The sequence below is a fragment of the Pezoporus flaviventris genome, unplaced genomic scaffold, assembly GCF_033815535.1.
Source record: "Pezoporus flaviventris isolate CSIRO_AGI_PZ_B2104156 unplaced genomic scaffold, CSIRO_AGI_Pfla_v1 ptg000041l, whole genome shotgun sequence".
In the NCBI taxonomy this organism is placed as follows: Eukaryota; Metazoa; Chordata; class Aves; order Psittaciformes; family Psittacidae; genus Pezoporus; species Pezoporus flaviventris.
Window position 1 is genome coordinate 5844977 of NW_026892589.1, and position 22485 is coordinate 5867461.

General features: G+C 42.1%; 2 protein-coding genes and 1 long non-coding RNA gene across 4 annotated transcripts in view; 2 read left to right on the top strand and 1 right to left on the bottom strand.

Annotated features, from left to right (window-relative positions):
- Window positions 1-63: 63 nt before the first annotated feature.
- LOC133275840 (uncharacterized) lies at window positions 64-10258 on the top strand. Its single transcript, XR_009745697.1, has 3 exons — window positions 64-243; window positions 7860-7988; window positions 10000-10258. It is a non-coding gene; the product is annotated as an uncharacterized LOC133275840 (long non-coding RNA).
- Window positions 10259-15630: 5372 nt separating this feature from the next.
- Window positions 15631-21320, bottom strand: SNAP29 (synaptosome associated protein 29). Its single transcript, XM_061466051.1, has 5 exons — window positions 21088-21320; window positions 19472-19668; window positions 18660-18742; window positions 17630-17734; window positions 15631-15927 (listed from the first exon to the last, which is right to left on the bottom strand). Exons 1-5 carry the CDS (start codon window positions 21307-21309, stop codon window positions 15770-15772), a joined length of 765 nt encoding a protein of 254 aa, XP_061322035.1. The 5' UTR covers window positions 21310-21320; the 3' UTR covers window positions 15631-15769.
- Window positions 21321-21694: 374 nt separating this feature from the next.
- PI4KA (phosphatidylinositol 4-kinase alpha) overlaps window positions 21695-22485 on the top strand; it is a 56815-nt gene continuing 56024 nt past the window's right edge. For both annotated transcript variants that reach the window (XM_061466048.1, XM_061466049.1), the window contains exon 1: window positions 21695-21918. In XM_061466048.1, coding sequence (XP_061322032.1) covers window positions 21712-21918 — 207 coding nt within the window. In that variant the 5' untranslated portion in view covers window positions 21695-21711. The remainder of the gene's footprint in view (window positions 21919-22485) is intronic.

Sequence of the window (22485 nt, forward strand, 5' to 3'; positions counted from 1 at the left end):
AGAGCGGCTCTGCCCCTCCTCGGTTGGACACCGGCTCGTCCCGGCCAGCGGAGCGCGGGGACGCGCGGCCTTTGCCAGCCGTGGACAGGATCAGGGCGCAGGGGTTGGCGCAGGCACCGCCTGGTGCAGCCGTCGGGAGCCTCGAGGGGCTCAGTGACCCTTCATCGGGCCATAGCTCCACATGGGCTGTGCTCCCTACTGCCGTGCCCGAAGGTGGGTGAGGAGTTCTGTGACCGTTGCCAGGTATGTTTGAAAAGCTGTCCTTCCCTGTTGGATTTCCAAACAGAAATGTGGCTCCTTCCCTAGAGAGCTGACATGGCAAATTGGAAAGTTAACTGCATAAGAAGTGAAGGGTCCAGCATGCCAGGTGTATATCAACATTTCTCTTTTACCCTCACTCCTAGGCAGCCCATTAGCATCAGACGAGGGAGGTGAAGGTAACATTACTGCTATAGCATTTCTCCTAAATTACAGTAATCCTTTGAGAAGGAAACTGCTGTGGTGTTGCTAGCTGTAGCAGTTTTACCCGGAGCATCATGTTGTTCACATTTTCTCAGAGAGCCAAGCTCTGGGAAGCACAAGATTACAGGAGAATCTCTGATTTAATGCGCCATAAATGAGTTTCTCATGCTGTGGGTTGCAAAGAAAAGCTGAACAAGGGACCCCTGAAGACTCAAAACCAGAAGGCAGATTAAAACAATTCAAAATATATTACAATTTAAAACCTCATTATTTTCACTTAACCTCATTTGTTTTTAATACATGGAGCTGGGAATTACCAAAACTGGGTTAGGTTTCCAAAGGAATCATAGGCACGGCTCTGCAGAGACACCTTGGTTCCTACTGGAGCATGCAGTTGCAGGCTGCAGCCATGGGAACCCCTTTGCTGTGTTTAGAAGATCCAAAGGTCTGCAAAACCTGGACAGCCCATTGAACAGGTAGCAGAAGGTGCTGGAACTGATGTGCTGCTAAAGCCCAATCCCTCAGGAAATCTGGAATCTGTAGCTCTTCCTGCAGGACTCATGATTCGGGTTAGGCACCAAGGTCTGTTCTCTCAAAAGCAAGCAAAACTGGAGCTGAGGTGGTGACAACTTTTCCTTTGCATGACCTCAAAAGGGTTTGAGTAGCACCAGCTCCCTATGTTTGTAAGGAGATGTTCACTTTTAGCTGCATAAATTTCTAAATGAGGGCAAGTCAAAAGTGCTGCAGAGACCAGACCATCAGTGGGACATCAGGATGTGACCTGTAACCAGCCCATTTTGGCACACTGAACTTGTTCTGTGTTTGCCTCTGTCAGCTCACAATCACTTCATAGAAGCAATTTATTTATATTCAAAGTAATTGCTGGCTTTTGCTTTCTATTTCATGGGTAATTAACTCTGGAAAAAAATGAACCACGGATTTTCATCACTTCTGTCACAAATGAAGTAGGATCTCTTAAGTAATGCACACAGTTATAGGATACATTTTTTTATATCATTTGTATTTTAAAGAAAATTGTGACAAAGGAAAGAACAGGTTTGTCTCTGAGATTTTTAATAACAAGAATTACACATGCACAAAAATCACTATGTACTGTGTGCAATCACTCTTAGTAGCCTGGCACCAAACTGCTGACATGAACTAGAGAGATCACTGGCTAAGGAAATCAAATATCTTTTAAAGTATAATTAAAATTAAAGGTGTGTTATATTTCTTCAATCCAATTTTAATAATACAGTGCTTCCTGCCCACTCCCAGCTGGCCAAATCCTAATTACAACATCCCATGATTTTCACAGTAAAACAAAGAATCTCCCTGTATGTTGAAGTGCTTTCCACACTTTGGTCTGCTGCTGGCTTTCTCATTTGTACCTTCTTTACGCTGTTCTGTGGTTAAATATCTGCTCTTTTTAACACCTGGCTTTGTAGGTCACAGGAGTAGTTCTTGGCAAGTGATACCAGCTCTGAAGAGCCTCTGACATCTTGACACAAATCAAAATGCAAAAAGTGTTTTGCCATTTTCTCTTCACTTTGCAGCTAGCTGAGCTTCCACTGCTAAAAAGGCTGACCTGTCTTCAGTCATCTGTGTGCAGGGATGTTTTAACTGAATCTTCTAACCTCCTTTTCTATTTAGCTTGGGATCTCTCAATGGAAAGGTACTGGCCTTATTTAAGGTATTTCTCCTACAGTTTGTAGTCTGTTAACAGGAAATGTAAAGGGTCTTGAATCTCTAATTGCTTGCTGTGCTAGTAGCCGTCTGATAAGCTAACTGCTACTCTCTTGCTCCTTTATAAAAGGCAGAGCCACAGTGCTTTGCAGCTGAGAAGGCTGTAATCCCTAGCAATCCCTTAACAACGCAGATGGAAAAGCTCCTGGTAAATGTTTCTGTTTTTTCAGAGGTTGTTCTCCTCCAAATGCTTGCTTTTCTGGCTCCTTCTATGGATGACAGCCTGATGCTCTTTTTTCAGTATGAGGGAACAGCCCTGAGAGGAGCTGCATTTTTGCCTTGGAGGGGCTGCTATTTACATGCAAAAATATTGTATGTATTGTGCATGTTCCTAGACTTCTTCCCACAGAATAAGCTAAGGAGGTCTCAGTGGAAAAGCAATGTGCATTTCTCTTAAAGCGTTCCTCTTAGAGTCTTCCTCCACATCAGTTCAAATTACCCTTTAACTACAAATCTGTTCAATTTGCAAATGTTTGGCCAGTTCAGTGTTTTGATTTAAATAAACAAATTACAAGGCACCAGCACATATTCTGGCCTATACGGGAGAGCGTCTGCTTGTTGACAGCAGGAGACCTGCCCGAGTGTGAACAAGAAAAGCTCCAAGTGACAGGGACTCTGCGGGTTGGACTTGAGTGTGCTTGTTTGCTTGTGGCTGACCACTGCAAACTGCTGGAGAGCTGATGCTGAACACAGAATGAGCTACATCTGTCCCAGCTGTGTGCTATCTGGTGCTGTCAGTCAGTGTTTTGCCTAACAGATAAATGCAAGCCTTAGGAACTCAGTGTCAACAGTCACAGCATGAAGATGTGGTGCAGCAAAGAGAGAGCATCATAACAACTTCAGAAGTTCTGATTTGGTCTTGCACAGAGAAAACTGACATTTCGTGCATCCCAGAGCTGCCCTGTTTGCTTTCCAGTTTGAAATTGTACTCCTGTTTTTCAAACCACACCCTCACCCCTTGGACTTCTTTCCAGCTTGTCTCCTGGAAACAGCAGAGCCCTCCCTTTTCCTCCAGTCTGTCTCTCCTCTCCTTCCAACAGGCTCCTCACTGCTGAGTGAAGAACTGCCTCCTATCATCATCTCCCATCCAGAACTCACTCCTTGAACATGTCCTGCAGTCATTCTCCATGTTAGTGCAGAATTCCATTTGAATAATGTTCTTTTTGCATGGAGTTCCATTCTCCTTTTCCCATCTGTTCTTCTTACTGAGCACATAACTGTGGGTCATACAAAGCACTTTGAGGCTCTGGATGGATTTCTTCTGTGGTTTTCCTAAGTCATTGTGCAAGCTCCTGTGAGCAGACTGGTAAAAATTGTAATGTTTCTGGAGAAATTACTTTAAATGTAAAGATTCTGTTGCAGTTATTTACTATGTAACTATTTAATGTTTAAATTCCCTCTAGATCATTCTCTGGCAGGAGAAGTGTTCTCCACGCTTAGTATTTCAAAGAAAACCTCCATTATGGTGGATTTAACTCCTGACAAAGGTCACTTCATGAATTTAGTTTGGTATGTGAAGCCCCATCCTGTATTTCCTGTGCATGGAAAGCTCTGCTGTAGATGATAGATTCTGATGGCATTTAATGTCAAAATAAACAGAAGTGTATAGAGGCAGTAGCAGTGCAGGCTGGAGGTCTTTAGATTCCCCACAGAGAATGCCATGATGATACATAATTTACTCGTAACTTGCAAACAATACACGTATCTTTCCTCCCAGAAGCATTTCCACTTACAGAAGCCATTTCTGTCTGTCTTTGTGCAGTGTGCTGACATTCATTCTCCCTGTACATTCACACAGTTGTTTGCTTCTTCTCTGGACACTTGTGTTCTCCAGGGCTTGCAGCACAGCAGTTTATCAGCTGAAACTGCAACTCCTCCAGCTCAACCTTGTAAAAACAGAGGTCCACTGGTCAGTGACGCAAAGCCCAATAAAGGGCATGGGAGTCGATGTCTGTCCTCAAAACCATGACAGGCAGGTCATGGCTGCTTGCTACGCCAGCCTTTTTAGAAGCTGAATTCCTCCAGAGTGTTTTCTCTGGCAGCTCATCCATCAAGTGGATAGAGGGTAAACGTGTTCTTTGAAAATATAACTAATGGAAAGAAAGGGGGTAGCTAATATAATTCAAGTGTTCATCTATTGTTGATTTCACTCCCTCTGGAATGACAGAAACCAAGCTGCACTTAGGCAGACCAAGTAAAATCTTAGTCTAAATGGTCTGAGTGGTTAAATGCCATTTAGAAGCATAACCAGTAAGTGTGCATAAGTAGGATACAAGAATAAAAGGCTGGAAAGGACATGAAAGCTTCTTCTGGTTTTTGTCCTACAGCAAAACTGAATGAGCCAAAGTTTTCTAATTGCAGATTAATAGGGTGATTGAGGAAATGTTGAATATATTGACTGTTAGGGCCTTTCAGCTATTTCCTTTGAAATAGACCCTTGACAGGGGAACCTCAGTATTCATTTTCTTAACATTATTATATTATCCAGGAAACAGAAGAAAGCCAAGAAAAGCAGAAACCTCATTACGTTTTAGAGTATAGTAGTAAACCATGCAGATGGTAAACAGACTTAATTTTCTACAGGGCCTTTATGATATATTTCCTCTCCTTTTAATCCTGGAAAGAAGCACTCTCTAAATTCACAAGCTATGAATTCCCTTTGGCCCCAGAAGGGAGCAAGTCTTTTATGACTATGCCTTCCCTATGGTTGCCTGTTTTCTTCTCCACACCATAATAAGTTTTGAGAACATTGGCCAAATTCAGCTGTCCATGATGGAGCAGAATAAGCTCAAAGATACTTGATTTCTGCAAGTCTCATGAGAATAGCAGCCAGAGAGTGGAGAGAGACTTTTATTTCGAAGGAATGGCTGAAGTGGGAGTTCAACCCTTACTGACAGGTCTATGAAGCAGTCAACCTAAATCATGGAAAAAAAGAATCTTTGACCAAGGTCTGCACCTTCTTGATTTAGTTTCATTGTTCATGAAATATTTTTGTTCCCTTTCTTTATGCCCAGATTCCTGCTTTTGTATGAATCTGTACCTTTGCCCACATTAACTTTAAAGATAGGTTCAGAAATCCCCTCCTGAAAACACCATTATTTCCTGTACTATGTTCTCCCCTTCAAAACCGGGTTTTTGTTAGACCATGTAATGCTATTTAACACAACACAAAGGCACTGTGTTTTCCTATCAGCTCGTAGGATTTCATGAAGCTGAAGATAAAAGTCACCCTAATTTTCTTACTCACGCTTGGCTTTCTCTGTCTTGGATTGTTTGTGGAACAGGTTTTAATGGAAGTTCTTTGCATTTCACTGTTCTTAATGGCCTATATAAGCTGAATGTAACAGACTGGCTTTTCTGGAGCTTCAGTCTTAACTAGAATATTCAAGACACAAACACAACACAAGGATGTTTCCCAGAGAGATTCAACAATGATACCTGTTTGCTGCTTTTTAGGTTTTAGAGAAAACAACAAGCAAGACAGCTGAGTTACAATAAACTGTAGATAAGCACAGACTTACATGCTCTAAGTCCTCATAAAGAAATGTCTAAATTACCTTTAAAAAAACTCCTAACCAGTGCCAGCAGAAGCAATAAATAAGCATGTTTGTTACCCTGTCACTAGGACAAGTTTAGATGCCCCTCCCTTTATGCTGATGCTTTTGGTGTAACTGATACTACTTGTATGAGGAATGTTAAATAAAGGGAGAAAACCTCTTTTTTTTTAGAGTATAGTTATTTTTTTTTTAGAAGTACCCATCTTTTTAGAAAGGTCTTTCTGACTTAAAGGAGGATTTGGTACTTTGTGCTTTTCTGAAGGCCTGAGAGGTGCCCTGCAATATAAAAAGGTGACATTGATTTTTGGCAAACTGTGCTGGTCCAGGTATGCAGAGTATCTTTAGTAAATGCAAAAATAAAAGGGAAAGCCTGTGAAGTGCTAATTAAACCATTTCTTTAGTATTTTGTTGTTGCATTTCATTGAAGAACTTTGGTATGTAAAAAACATTATTTAATGAAGTATTAATTTAAAAAAAGAATGTGTGGAGATCCAATTATTTGAAGTAGCTTTTTGTTGCCTCCCTCTTCCTGCACCATGCAATGATGCATCCTGGAAGCAAAGGTATGATTCCTAGTCCCGGTGTCAGAATTTTCCTTTTTCCATCCTAGCTGATGAAGTGAGTCACCTTGTGCATGTTTTTATCAATTTCTATTTCATAAAGACTGAAACACAACTGTTAAGCAGCTCTTCTCATGTTTCTTTGGTTATGCTGGAAGAGGAGCACTCAAGAATCAAAAAACAAGTTTAATGTTAAGAAATAACCACTTTCACAGGCGCTCCCAAAGATCCTGAAATATCTGCATGTTTCTCTTCTAGTTCGGAATGTGACTGAGACAGCACATGATGTGTTGCCTGATGCAAGAACTATGTTCAGTTAATGCATATTGCCAAGTTTGTGTCTGCAAACAGGAGCTTGATTTGCAATGTCTGGGCTGTGACTGATCATGTTCAGTCACAAAGGGGGCCAACAAGCAGCTGCATAAATGTCTGGTAGAATACAGGAAATCTTGAGCTTTTTGATCAATGATTTCAAAACAAGGGCAGTCAAACATAGGCTGTAAGATTAAACCAGCCTGAATCCATCCTCATTTGTAATAAAAAGTTAAATATTTTGGAATGCTCTGACTTTTCCCAATCCACCCACTCTTGTAAAAATCCCATGCAGCTGGATTTGATGGTGACACCAAGATTCTGGTAAACTGTCAGAATGGTCCCTCTGGTTAGTCAGGGCTTCCTGATTTGTTTCACTGGTGTGTTACCTCCTCATCTGTTGGGTTACGAAGCAATGAAGGCTGCGCTTATTGTACTGCTTATCTCAGATAGCACTTCCTCTGTGTTCATGTCCATTCATAGTTACATATGACATGCAGTATTATTTTCAGCTATATTTGTCTTGCATGTAATCCAACTTTCCAGCTCCTCTCCGTGTTATGTAAATACAACAGCAGGAGAAGCTGCCTTTAGTCCTCTTGTGCCAGGAGGGCACACTGAACATCAACATGGACATGTTCCTGAAGACCAAAACTGTTTTCTGGAAGCCTGCTCACAGATTTCATGATCCATCTGTTTTCTGTAGAATGCAGTTATTTAAAGCAACAAGTTCACTTCAGAGACGTAGTACAGTAGCTGCTGTTTACGTTGACTTTTCTGATGAAGCTCAATATTGTCTATTTTCCATTATATCTCAAAACTGCCTTTAATTGCCTCTTTCCAACAGATTTACATATTATCCCTCCCGGCTGTTCAGACACAGATTTCCCTTTACTTGGCAACCTTCCAGTCACTCCGTACTGAAGACAGGGGTACTAAAACAGCAAAGCAGTTGATGAGAGTCAAAATAAAACTACATTATACTACATGGCTTACAGATGACTGAACAATTAAACAACAGAGCATCTGAGACTGTTGCCAGAAGTTCTCTTCCTTTTCTTATGACAGCTCCTTCTAAGCATTTTTGGGCAGGTATGTAAGAAGTTTGTAGAGGCTGAACAAATGTCTCTTCTAATGTTATCTAGTTCCATTATTTATCACTACACCAAGGAAGGGTAAATTGGAATTAATGATGCTCTCAAATACCAAATTGTTTTTACAGGAATTGGCTTCGTAACCCTGAAACTGGAGGCGCTTGGGGAAGCAGAGACATTCCCTGGAGAACCACACAGGTCACCCACATGGCCAGGCTGACTCAGCAGTAAGTCTACACATGTCCAACTGCAAATATGTAAGGAAGCTTAACGGTTTTATTGTGACACTCAACATAAATACACATCAATTTCATAAATAAGTACATTCTTGAATTAAGACTGGCTTTTTGCCTTCTAATGCACCCAATTCACACTGCTCTGTCATTGCCACTAGCTGGTGGGGTATGTGGTGTCCAGTGACACATGGAGACCATTAGTGTGCTGCTGTATCCCACAGTGAAGAGCTGCTTTGGGTGTGCTGTTCATTTACCTCACTTCAGCACAGGTGAACCCCTGAGGCTTCTGGCAGGCTGCCACTGTAAACTCAGCATGTTTGCTTGAGTAGGGAATAAAGCCTCAATATTGCATCTCAAACACTGATTAGTAAAGCAGGCAATTGTAAAAAAGTGATGCTTTTCATCTTATGGAAATTGTGGAAAACAGCTCCAGAAGTTCAAAGCTAGAAATGCAAGAGTGGTGAGGTACATCAGAATGAGCTTGCTTCCCATCACCTTCAGCTGCACACTCTGACTGCATGGTCTCTCAGACACTACGCTTGACAAGCGGTAGAAATGCAGCTCTACAAAAAGCCATTCAGAATGGTCAAGAGCAAGGATTAGGCCAGTAAACACCTGGAGATGGAAAAATCCTTCTGTTTTTCCTCCCACGTGTTTTGGAATCATTGTGCCAGGAAATTACTAAATCACACAAATTTGAGTAATGAATTCATTGCTTGGATGGCACATAAAACTGCTGAGGGATACGGCTGAGGAAAAGAAAAACTCTTCAAAGTCAGAAATTAGGAAAGATCAGATAGAGAAGCTAGACTACAACTTACATGAACTTCTGAAACAGTACTGGTATGGGAAGATACTCCCCTGACTGATACAAGTGGGCATTAAGAGAAAGTGTGTGCATAAAAAGCAGAGGAATCTGTTATTTTCTGCTATAATTCAGCACAAAGTTTCCCCATGATATTTTTGCTCAATAGGAAAGTCTGCCACCTAATTGGGAGGGAGAAAGCAGACATTCTAAAGCACTTTCATAGCTCTAAGGCCATTTTTATGTCTTTGGAGAACAAGGCTACTTTTGCTGTGTGTCAGATGTCAGTTTGTGACACACTGGAGTTGTTCTGCAGCTTACTAAGGTTGGTGTCAGTACCCCAACAAGCTCATTTTCTCACCTGCACTTTGTTTAATATTGCAGTTCACTTTTAGTTCATTAGAGATCCTGCTAAACACGTACCAACAAAATTTAACCCATCACTGAATTACTGCAACTGTGTCATTTAGGAAAGAATATTCTCCTCTCCTTATCACAATACTGTGTGTTCTAATTAATATTCTCTATCTGGCTCTGTCACAACTGAACATGGAGTGGCAGAAGTGCCAACAGCCTATAACTTAGCAATGTATGATGAAGCAGATCAGATGACTCATGGGTCTCCTTTGCAGTGCTGTTAGCAGAATGCTGCCCTTACCTCGCAAAGCTTTCTCCGTGGGCAGGTGAATGCAATCAGATTTTAACCTTTGCTTTCTTACATGGCAGTTTTGCAACCTTACTATTTATATTGTACTATTGGATTCCTCGGCTGCCTCTCTGCCTAGACTTCACTCAAAAGAGGGAAGGAACATCCTGTCATCATCCTCCTAAAGGACCAGTGGGCAGAGATATGAGCACATTGGCTGATCCATGCACAAGGCAGTGGTGAAAATAGGGCAATAAAGAATCTCAGAACCTGATGTTCTGAGTGTTGGTATGCAATAGCTTTGTACTGATGCTGCTATGGATCTTACTGGAAGCCAAAAGCAGACTGCATCACCACCCCTTTCAGTTGCTTCACACAAGGGAATTCCTGCAGGAGTTTTTCTTGAAAGGCACTCAGATGAGCTAGCCAGTAAGCCCCAGCTAGCCAACAAACATCAGATGCAAACTAACACTGGGGTTGCCCAGAAATTCTACGGAATTCTACAAAATCTGTAATGTCAGTAAGAAATTTTGAGTAAAGCCAAGAGAGAATTAATTAAACTCTGTAATTTCCCTCAACAGGTCTAACATGCCTGATGTGAAATTATAAACGTCTTTGGGCAGGCTCCCACCCTCTAGGCTTGTCAGCAACTGACATACACATTCCAAACTTTCTGCGCTTCGTTTTCTTTCTACACTGAAGGGTTAATACACACAGCACAGCTTTAGTGGCACCCTTCATACTCCTGCTGACCCTGGAAGGCTGAGACACACAGGACCTGGGCAAGGGTTTCTTCCAAGTGTAGACAGAACTCGCCATTGGCAAGTGACTGCTCTCCATTAACAGAAACAACAGATTTACAATTAATGTGGAGGAAAAAGGAAGACCATCTAGAATGAAGATGCCAAGGAAGCCCATTGTCTTCCCCAAAATATCCTCAGCTTGAGCTGGAAGGCCATTTTCTAGAAGGTTCTGCTTCACTAACAGCAAAGTCACAATCCATCTAGACTTTTTATAGCTGAGGCAGGGCTCCAAAATCTCTGCCTGGCATTCAGGGATCTTCCTGATTTGGGAGTCTGTTTATTCTGGGGGCACCTCCCTGATTTCTTGCCACTGAGCCTTCCCAAGCCTTCACTTCTGCCCCAGTGCAGTTTTCTTCATATTTTCCCATTTTGGGAAGATGTATTTATTTGGAAGCAAAGAAACCAACCAACCACCTACCAAAACAACAAACTGTAGAACCCCCTCCTAAAACCAAACCCCTTTTCAGCAGCAGAAGCATGGGGGTCCTTCACTGAAACTGCACCTGCTCTGCCTGGTTTTACACACTCACATGAGCACCTGTTAGCTCCCCTTCCCTCTCTCACTTCCCAGAAAGGCAAGGACTGCACTGTAAGCAAGTCCTTGAGAAAGCACAGAAGGGCTGAAATGCCTGACCAGCCTTAAGCAAATAGATCTGAGATACTCTCTTCAAAGACTCATATTCTTCATGCAAGCTGAGCAAGCTGACATCCCCAGCAGAGATCCAGGATCCACTACACTGCTCCATTCTCTACCATCTTCCATTGTGCTCTTCACAGTATTTTTTCTGTATGCAACAATAAGGTGCGGAGATGGAAGAGCTCTTGGTTGCCATTTGCTGAAGAACTCTCAGCACAAAGGCAGCAAAACAAAGTTATCTGTGTTTTAAGAAGCCTGTCAATCTCTCTCTAGTGTATTGACTTTCTCTTTTCCAAGCTTTTGTAATAGCACTTCTGAATCTCTGCTTTATGGTATCAAACAAAATTAAGTCAACTTCACTACAAAAACATTCCCAGAAGCCAAGCTCCTCCCCTTCATATACAGATAGGAACCTAACCGAAGGTCAGGACATTCTGGAGTTTTCTGCCATCAGCACATTTGGGATGACACGGGATTATTACATACCTGTTGGTTTTCAGTTTTGAAGATTGTGCATACCTTTTTTGCCTTACTGATGCTCTGCCTGCCTTGTTCATGCATCCACTTAGTTTATGATATTCCTGGTAATATCAAGCAGTATGGCAAGATTACTTTCCAAGCAGTATCTTGAATTATTTTACTATCACAAGTCAAAGTTCTGCAAAATAAATGCCTGTTTACATTCCTCTTCCAGGATCTAAAAGAATCTACTTAAGAGTCAAGTAGAAAGGTAACACTCTGCTTATTCTCAGAAACCAAAACCCACCAGCTGCAAATTTATTTCCAGTCTGGCACAGACTTGACAGAATAGTTCCAGCCTTTGAACAGACCTTGTTACAGGAAAAAAGTGTCAATAAAGTTGTAATCAAAGAATATTGGGAAATAAATGCAAAAACTCTTCATTAACAATAAGCACCTTTATTGACAGACTAACATTCAACACTTAATCCATTTCCTAAATTGCTGAACTACAGCCCAGTTAAGCATTTAAATAACAGATACTTTAAATTGGTATGTATAAAGTGTTATACCTGGGTGGCACAGAATTAAAGTAGTATTTAAAAAAGCCAGACACAAATAATCGCTACCTGTGATTTTGAAGATAAGCCCCTACGTTTCAAAGTAAAAATTAACACATACCCTGGTATGCTTGTAAAAATGCCTACAAAACTTCTTTTGTTCAGAAGGCAGAGTGGTTGGGAAGTGTTTCCTATTTCACCATTTAACAAATGACATCACAAAACTACAAGGCAGCAAAATATTTCAGCTGAATTTCACACATTGGAAAATCCCAACCTGATTCATAGTGTCCCAGTGATTTCAGTAGGCCAGTAGAGTTCAGCACAGCAACAGACCTTTGTAGTACAAATTCAGCCACACATCAGTTGTTACAATATTTAACTCAATCCTCAGGAAACTTAAAAATCAGATACAGCTAAGAGTCAGATACTGGCTATTCCCCCTTTTTTGTTTGCTGTTTCTAGTGTCTTATATCTATGTTATGAAGGGTATGCTACTTCCCGGTGTTTAAAACCTCTTCAAAATCCATTAGCAAGCCACTTAAAGCAAGAAAATTGCCTTTTATAAAGGCTGTATTTTTTTTCCTACTGACTTCTTCTGACCTTAATATTAAACTTCTACTCAAGCAAATAAGAATGAATTAACCACAGCTATTTTAATGCAAGGGCACCAATTTCTATGCCCAATGCCACTATTCAGGCAAAATTACTTATCATGTTAGTACTTGAGTGCAAATTGTAGTTCCACTGAAAGTCCTAGACCCTACACAAGGTAAGTTTCTCAGCAGTATCCAAGAAGAAATAAGACTATCTAGTGTTACTAGTAAGAAAACTTTTCTAATAAGAAAAGCTACTGACCTAAGTTCTTCCTAACAGGTACAAAATGACGTTTCCTAGAAAGGCAAAAATCAGGTGTTTTTTTTAGTTTAAACTTCCCCTTTGTGCATGATGGAAAGTTATTCTAACAAGCAAAAAACTTAATCGCTAGTCTAAGACAGTGGTGTCTCTTTATGTCAATTAGACTTAACTGCTTTATCAGCATAGAGCATCTGCATGAAAGCCGAGAAAAGAAATTCACTTTGTAGCAGAAATTAAGTTATATCCATGCACAATCTACAGCATTCCCCCCTGCCCTCCCCCTGAAAGAAATCCAATATGGGAAATAATCCTTTAAAACAAGGCCATTAAAAAAAAACAACCAACAAATAGGGCAGGAAAGCCTCAGCAGAGACATATACAACCGATACAGTGAATGGGACTGCTGGAAGAGACAAGAAGTTAGACATCTGTATAACTTCCACATGGCTGAAATCCTGATGTTCTGCTTGGATGATGAGGTTCTCAAAGCAGAAATAGGGCTTTTTTTATTTTCCCTTCCCTGCCTATGTTTTTAAAGGCATCAAAGGTATCCAGGATGCAGTAAACATTTCACAAGGCTAATACAAGAGTTCACCAAAAAAATCAACTTTGCTTTGTGAAATAATTTAGACTAAAGAAATGGAAGAGCTTACACCAGAAAGGCAGCACACTTCACTCTTACATAAAAACAAACCTGCTTGGATTCAAGCTCTGTATTTCTTATTATGCATAACTAGATCCTCCAGCTATATTTCTCCTCCATTAACCATAATGCAATCAGAAGTCTCAGCATACATCCTAGTTAGTAAAGTCTTACTCTGGAAAACAGTAGTTCCATACAGGTGACGGCAGATTTCACACTACAAGGTGTTATACATTTTTAGGCAACTTTTTATATTCTCTCTTATGGAAAGAATTTAGACATCCTTTCTAAGATGCAAGTGTTTTTGTTACTCAGCATTAAAAATACAAGCCTCTTCACCCTTTTAATAAAAGGAGAAAGTCAACTAAACTAAACCAGGTATAATCCAAATTTCAATCTTCTTTCACTGAGGTATTTTGGAAAGTAATGATTGTACCATTTGCTAAAAAAAAAAAAAAAAAGTAGTAAAAAAAGTATCAACCATCAACACCAAATCACAGAATTCATAAATACTTTAACAGAGTAAAAGAGAATTAGTCATGGTATACACCCAAAAAAGTTAGAGGATACAGTCATATTAATAAGGTTTCCTATGGTTCCAAATGAGCATAAATGACAGTGAAAAATTAAAATCAATTAAAGGTATTCAGTAAGCTCACAAGGTACTCAAAAGCTGAAGTTTTATGTCCCTGCAAAACATTTTTTTAGAGACCTAAATGAATGACATCAGTACCATAAGGGGAAGCAGGGGTTCACTTTAATTCACAACTCTTCTTTGGTAGAAATCACAGAAATAGTTTCTTTAGTAAGAAACTATGTCCAAGAAGTGTAGCATTTTTAGTGATTTACAAGTGAAGTCTCAAGAGACACAGGAAAACAAGAAAGGCTCAAGTTTTCTTTCATCTCAACTATTGGGTTCACTCTGTAGCAAGTGAGCTCAAGGTAACAAATTCCTTGGGGGGGGGGGGGGGGAGGAGGAAAGGGGAGGGTGTGAATGTGGTGTTCATGAAGGTTACAAGCTTGATAGCCCTGAACACCAAGGTCTTCCTTTAATTCACAAGATAACATGGCACCAACTCAATAAAAGTAACTATCTCTCCTTAGCCACAATCTGTCACTTGATAGCAAGTGCTGCAATACTGATACAGGTCTCTTGGCCTCTCCAAACCAAAATAACTTCCTTGTTTTCCAGACAGCAAGTTCTCATTGTCATGTCTTCAGGCTGGGATGGAATTGTAATTATTTTGTTCTACAGTGATAGTTAATACAAGAATAAAACAAAGTGCAAGGCCAAACTTCTATCTGGAAGACTCAAAATGTTTGAGTTCTTCATTTTCAGGAACTTTTCATACCTGCTAAGCTAACAAGGAAGTATGGGAACCATACCCGAGTTCCTTAAAACCAGTCACATTACTTAGGAAAATGCAACATCTGCTCAATCCCTAATCACATTTGTAATAAACGTGAACTCAAATAACAATCTCCTATGATCTGTATGTGCAGTATCAGCCCAACTCTCCATTTCTCAAATGGAAGCTATTTTTCAAATACCCACCTAACTGAATAAACTGAGAAAGAGCAGGAAATAAAAATGCAAATGGTGACAATTTCTACAAAAGAATTTTTAAGAGCACATACACAGAACATTTAAGTTCTGATTTTGTTACTCACACTTGGAGTCACTGTCAGCATTTCTTGCAGACCATAAGTTACCTTCAGAGAACTTACTGAAAGCACTGTAAAGGTGATGGCATTTAGTGACCCAAATATAAAAGCGTAGTTTGTGGAGCCACCATTTGGTAAAAGTCATCTCAGGAAAGCGAACACACACAGAGGATATTATCACTGCATGACACCCTTGGTATTTTACAACTTCCACAGAACAGTTCATTCCTTAAGCCCCAGAAAGCCAGAAAGCAGTTACTTCAAATTATCTTTACAGCTGGAAATCGGCATTTTGTCAGAACTTCACATAGCTGTAGGTAAACAGAATCAGCAACATTTGCTCTGAACAAAGAAGCACATTCTGTTCCCCCATCCCCTCCTCAAAACAGAAGCAAAATGCAGTTACTTTGCTCATCACGGCTCCCAGGCCAAGGACACTGAAGCTTTGTAGGTTGCAAATTCCTCCACACACATGACGCACAGTTACACAATTGCACGGGGTACCCAGCACAAAAGCATTGACCCAACTGCTGATTTTACTCAACATGCACTTCCCATGAAGAAGAAAGTTAAGGTATTAAGCTGCATTTAAGATTATGCAATTTTAATGACAACAAAATCAATAACAGAAACAAAGAGAAGCAGATACTGTCCAAGATTTTGTAAGCGATGGGTTGAGATGAGACATCCAAAAACTGATGTCCAAAAAAAAAATCTAAAAATGCTTTAAAGTTGTCGGACTTTCTTATCAGTGCTTTTAATATTGACATCCAGTGTCTCTACTTTTTTTGTTAGCCGATCCAGCATATCATCTTGCTCATCTATTTCTGTCTGCAGCCCAAGAGCTAGGTTTTTCAGACGACTCAACCCAGAAGACATCTCATCTGTCAACAAAGAGAGTGACCATAAGGAATCAAGGCCATATAAAGCATACTGCTTAAATGGATGTTGTCAGGATTCCCTCTTCTCCAAACCCCGAGTCAGAAAATGTTAGTTACAAGTGCTCAAGTCTGAGTGTTTTTCTCCAGCAGGGGAAGCACCGATATATTAATACTTCCACTGCATTGCTACCAGAAATAATTACTTCCTTTCTTCCACGTTAACTGCAGATGCTTAAAGCCAAATTGGACCTTTATAAAGGGACATACCCCGTAATGTAGTTTTCACTTAAAATTATATATATAATTTATATTATATATATATAAAATATGAAATTGAGCACTTTCTTTCTCAATATACTTAATATGCTAAGTCAATTGCTTTTCTGTAAACATCATGCAGAGATACCAACACACTGACCATTTAAGCAGTTATTTAACATAAAGAATCCCACTTCCAGATTTTTAATTTGGCTACAGGGAAACTATTTTATTGCATGATTGACTGGTAAATGCTTTTGAGACTAATATGCTTTGCACAGCTTGTGAGTAGAACAAATGTGCTTCCTCTAACTCTTATGCTTGACTATTTCTCTTTGATCCATTCCTTTCTGATTTCTTTCCAATCACTTATTTCTAGGTCAGCTAAACAGCAACACATGTAAACACATATATACAAAGAGGCACTTTGTATATATGCTGCAGAACAAAGGAAGAGAAAGTCAGCTGAATGGTTTGGGGAAGTAATGAAAGCAACTCAGCAAATTCACAAATCAAGTATTTAGTGTCCTTCAATTCTTCCATTTTCTGTGAAACAGGTTTATTTCAAAAGCTGCACACAGTTATAAATTCCTTGGGTCCAAACTGAAGTGCAATGTAATATCTGAGTTTAACTGTCAGGTAGGTAAGTTGAGTGCATCTTTCAATGTAAGTAGCAAACTTTAGAAAAAGAGGCAATAAGTCTGCACGCTGGTATAACGTGGATGTCAATTTGAAGCAGTCTTTCTTATAATACTGCTACACCTGCTTAGTAAGATTTTTCAGAACAGATAAGCCTGTTTGTCCCAATGATATCCCAGTCAACTTACAGGACGATTCAGAGAAACATTCTTATCTTGAATTGCAACTGTTAAGATACTTAAGCACCACTTCCTCTTTCAAACAACATATTTACCAGCATACACACATTTGGTAAGAGTGTTTTCCTTACTGTCAGTAAAGGATCTAAGAGGACTCATGCTTTTGGTGTGTGGGCTTTTTTCCCCTCCTTGGTCTCTTCACTCAGAGACAGCTCTATCAATTTGTAAAGCACAAGCATGTTGAAAAAGAAGTTGAAGTATTAATGCCAATAACATACCAGTTGCCACAGTAGATTTTCACTTCCAGGCTTCCTAGCCACTTTCCCTTTAGCTGGTTTCAGGTGAAATGCTTTTCTAACTCAGATTTGTTATTAGTGTTTACAAGTAGTTGACAGACAGACCCCACAGCATTCTACCATTCAAATAATGTATGTTTCAATCAAGCTTTGCATTCTGCCATGTAGACAGTTTTGAAATGCAAAATACAAGCAAACAATTTTAATTATCAAATTCTACCTGTGAACTAAACTAAAAAGTGTTCATTGGCAATATATTAGTAATTTTCCATGGCTGAAGAGCCAAAAATTGAGAATTACATTACATGAAACAGCATCAGTTCTCACACTCACCTAAGTTGTTATCAATTTTCTGGTGGTAAGCACGCAGGTGTTGGTTCTTCGGATAGGAATCCCTTGGCCCTGAAGAAACTGAATCTGTTTTGCTGAAATCATTGTCTATAAAGAGTATAAAGTACAAAACATTATGTAAGATAAAAGCTGGTAAGAAGATGCTCTAAAGTTTTAGAAGGGTTATTAAAAATGAGTCTGACCACAGCTGCTATGTAATCACATAACCTGTTAGCAGAAGAATCAAAAGTAGTCCAACAGTGCTATCTATAGGGCATCCCTCAAAATGAACAGATATTAAGCTACAGTTATTCTGTTTTGGGCAGCCTTTTGTAGTTCTGCTGCTTAGTTGGGAATAGTAAGAACAAAACAAACCCAGCCACCCAAGTAACACAGCAGGTGGGCTGGTAACTTCCAGCACAGTTAGTGTACCCCCCGGACGAACCACCAGAGTTGAGTTATTTCTGCCCTCTATTGGCCAGACTTTTAATACTATGCGATGTGGAATGGAGATTTACATTACCAAAAAAGCATTTATTTATGTACAGGACTACAACTGTAAAGATACCCTGCAGCTTTCTTACTCTTGCTAAACTAAATTGAACTTCACTTTAAAAAGGAGCAGTTGTTTTGTACACAGAAGTCATCACAGAAGATGCAGTGAGAATGAGGAATGAGATCAAACCCCTATACTTCCCTGCATGAATCAAGTAATGACTTCAGTGTGAAGTATTATAGTCCTTGTTTGAAATAACAAGAAAAATATATCTGAAAACTATGACAAGGGATGGTTAAAAAGAACCACCTCCACATGCATGTTAACATTTTGGCAAGCAAGCCTGCCTGCCTGTTATATGGATTCTTGGCTACAAAGAGATTTAGGGAAAACAGTTCACTAGAATTCAGAGCCCTGAAGGCTGGGATACAGATCTCCGGACATTAAGCAGCAACATAAGCCAGCAGTTGGGCAAGTTGAAGGGTCTCTGCCTTCACCCTGCGTTGATGACAGACAGTGTAAAATAAAGTTACAAACCTATATCTAGCTTCCTTAAATTTGGATGACTTTCCTGGTATTTTGACTCTTGCTCTTTACTAGACATCATGGCTTCTTTTAACCTAGTAACAAAGAATAAAAAGAAAACGTTCCTATGGACCACAATCCTCATGCTCAATCTATTAAACAAGAATAGGTATCACACTTAACACAAAAGCAGCATATTTATTACACCAGATGCAACATATCACTTTAAAATAAACTATTAGCATTTGTCTTCAGTGAAAGCAGAACTTTAGCAGTGAAAGTAACTCAGATATCAAAACCAAAACTGTTATCTTCCATCTTGGAGGCAACCCATTGCTTTCTGCTAGTGGAGAATGGAGGGAAAGGGAAGGAGGAAATCAATCCATGCACCACTACCAGCCTTTACACAAATTCCTCAGCTGAAGAGACACAAGTACTGTGAGACACTAATTTCACAGCAATTAATTTCTATGTACAGCTTTTAGTAGAAGCTGAAGAAGCACACATAATACTTGGCTGGAAGCATGTCAGTGCTAGAAATCATGGCTTCCTGGTATGACTGAAGCAAGCACGATAATTCAGAAGAGTGAAGAATCACTTGTGTAATTTTCTGTAACTGTTCAAATTAATTTCTCAGTGTTATTCTTACCACTATAAATAGAAGTGAAAATATTCTCCTAAGAGTTAAAAGGAAATAGGGAGCTAGACACCATCTCAGGAGTCTGCTTGCCCAAATCAACAGATCTTTTAAGTTCCAATTTTGAGATGACATTTCAGAGATGCTGTGGGAGATAAGTCCCAAATAAAACATGGATTTTCCTTACCTACTGTTAGCATAATAGTCAGACGTTCCATTCTGCTCTGGCTTGTTCTCTGGAGGTTTGGCTTTGAAGTAGTTCACCAAGCCCCCCCAAACACTCTTAATGCTATTTATGTGCCTTTGACTAGTCTTCAAGTCCTGGTCCATTTTATCTACCATCTGCTCTGTGCGCTTCAGTGCCTCTCCTTGTCGTACAAGCTCCTAACAGATACCAAGAGGAAAAGAGAAGTAGTTAAGCCAAGATGAACGGAAGCATCAGTAAACTGAAACATCAAACATTTAAGAGACTCTCTGAAGAAAAACAGCAGTTCCATCATCCCATGTAGATTATTTCTGAAGGCATACAGCTTTTTCAGTCACTCCTCTTCCCCCAGGGCATTTCAGTCATGAGCTGCTTATCAGCTACATTAGCCAGCTATAAGATTCTCATCACTACACAACACCAGGTTCTCAACTCCTACTACAAAGAGCATCCAGGAATTTTCTGTATTGGTCTTTTGTCAGGTTGATATTTGTGTCTCTTCTTGATGGAAAAAGCGTGGCACCAGATGAGTGATGTAGTGAAAATGCAAAGGTTTGCAGCTGGGAAGTGAGCAAGCAGAAGTATTCCTAGTTGAGGATGACACCTTCATTGGGAAGTGATACTCTTTTGACATTACTGGGATGTTCCTGGTAATTTAGAAACAGAATAACCAAAGGCGATAAATCAAAGCATGATTTCTTCATACCATTGCTTGAGCAGTGCAAGTACATACAGTGCAGAGTTTAGAAATGTTAATATATACAGTTACATTATTTTCTAAGTCAAGAACACAAATATTATTCCAAAGTAATCCAAAGATTAATTCTGACAGGAAACTCACGTGCAGCTCACATGAGTGCAAAACAAAAAACTTGTGCTCATATTCTCTCTAAACTTTGGGGAATTCCAGTGGAATATTCTTCTTCTCCCCTGAATAAAGACGCAAATACGATTCAAGGGTTGTGAGCTTCTTTCGTGCTTTTCTGGGCAAACAACTCACAAGTTCAGTGAAGAGCCACCAAGAAACCTCTTCAGCATAAGCACCTCCTGCAGTCTGTGGGTGCTCTTGGTTACTAACGCTGAAGGAAATGTCCCATTAGCAGGTGACACAGTGGACAAGGCCTCTCTGAGCGATGCCTCTAAAGACAAACTTCTGATACACGGCCAGAAGAATGAAGGAAATGATTAATCAGAACAAAGCCAGGCCATCACAAACAGCCAAGAGGGCAGGCTCTTCATTTAGCCAAGAGAACTACTGAAAACTTTTTAGTCGGACAAAAATAGGTGCAAATGCCATTAATAAGTTGATTGGAGCTGCTTAATAAACAGCTGACACCACATCCGAGTCACAGCCTGTGATGCACAGCCAGGGTCTAAGCGTTGTTTCTTTTTCACCTCAAAAACACCCTCCAAACGCGCCTCCACCCATAAAATCCGCCCGCAGTGGCGCAGAGAGATACGCTGTGTCCGAAACAACTGTGGAAAGAGGTGCTTGGGAGGAGGGGAAGAAGAGCAATACACTGTCATCCCCCCGGCCGGTACATCGCGACAGCCCCGGGGCCGACGTCTCCGTCCGCCATCCCCGCTCCGCGACTCACCTCAGAGGCGGCCACGCCGATGCGCTCGGACTCGTACAGCAGCGAGAGGGAGCGGGTGGTGCTGTCGGCGGTGGCGGCGGAGCGACGCAGCACCTCCTGCTGCAGGTACCGCTGCCGCGAGGCGCCGTCCGCCTCCCCGCCGCCGCTCGCCGACCACGGCGACACCGCCTCAGCCTCTTCGTCCTCGGCGAAGGGGTTATAGCTCCTCGGGAGGCCCGACATGCTGCTGGGGACGGCGGTGGCTCCTAACGGCGGCCGCTCCGGGGCTGCGTCCCCTCAGTCCGCGGCCCTCGCCCGTCCTTCCGCCCACAGGCCGACCCCGCGCGTCGGGCGGAACCACCGCCGTACGCCTCCCCTCCCCGGGACGGGCTGGGCACACGGGAGCAGCGCTGAAGGACAGGCGGTTACTGGGAGGAGCCATCGCGCCGGGGGAGCCCATTTGTAGAGCGGGGCCCTGGGCAGTGCAGCAGGAGGGAGGGGCACCGGCGAGGGGCGGAGCGATGAAGCCGCCGCGGACGCTGCCATCTTTATGATCCCGAGCGAGCTGGTGATCTCGCGAGAGGAAGGCGGGGCGGGCTGGCTGGCTGAGTGGCGGGAGGGCGGCCCCTGGCAGTCCACCACAACATGGCGGCCGCGGCGGTGGCAGCGGCAGCCGCGGCTGCTGCGACAGCGGCCACGGCTGCGGCCAGCACCACAGCGGCGGCGGCCGCGGCTCCCTGCCCGGGTGCCGGGCGGGGGAGCAGCGCCGGCACCGCGCGCGGCTTCTATTTCAATACGGTGCTGTCGCTGGCGCGGTCGCTGGCGGTACAGAACCCCGCGCCGCTGGAGAAGGTGAGGAGCGGATCGTGTGGGGGTTCCGTCTGCGAGGACTGTGGCGCTTTGGGGCTGTCGTGTGTGGGAGCCGCGTAGTTGCGGTGTGGAGGGTCGTCATGCGAGCGGGGCTTGTCTCTGTCTGTCACACATGTGGAGTCTGCGTGGAAGAGTCGGCGTGGTGGGAGCCGCGGCGGGAGGCGGGGGTCCCGGCCCTTCCTGCGGGAATGCTTGTGCCGGGTGTGCGGGGAGGGTGTCGGGTTGTGGCCCTGGGTGAGGTGCGCGGTCGGGGCCGCTTCCCTTGGCCCTGTGCCGTTTGGAGGCACGCCGGTGGGTATGTGTCGCTGCCCGGGGGATGCCGCTCTCCTCAGTGAGGGCTGTCCTGTGGCAGTGGGGGCCGCTGGGCCTGTGAGGCGCTCCCGTAGCCCATCTTGACCCAAAACCACCGTCGTTGAAGGAGGTGTCGCCGCAGCAGCCGTGGCGGGGGTGTTGGAACAGGCCCCATGTCCTCATGAGGAGCGTGGGTCCTCACAGCAGTTGCATGTCCCTAAGTTTGTGGAACACAGTCTCGTAGATGTAATTAGTCTC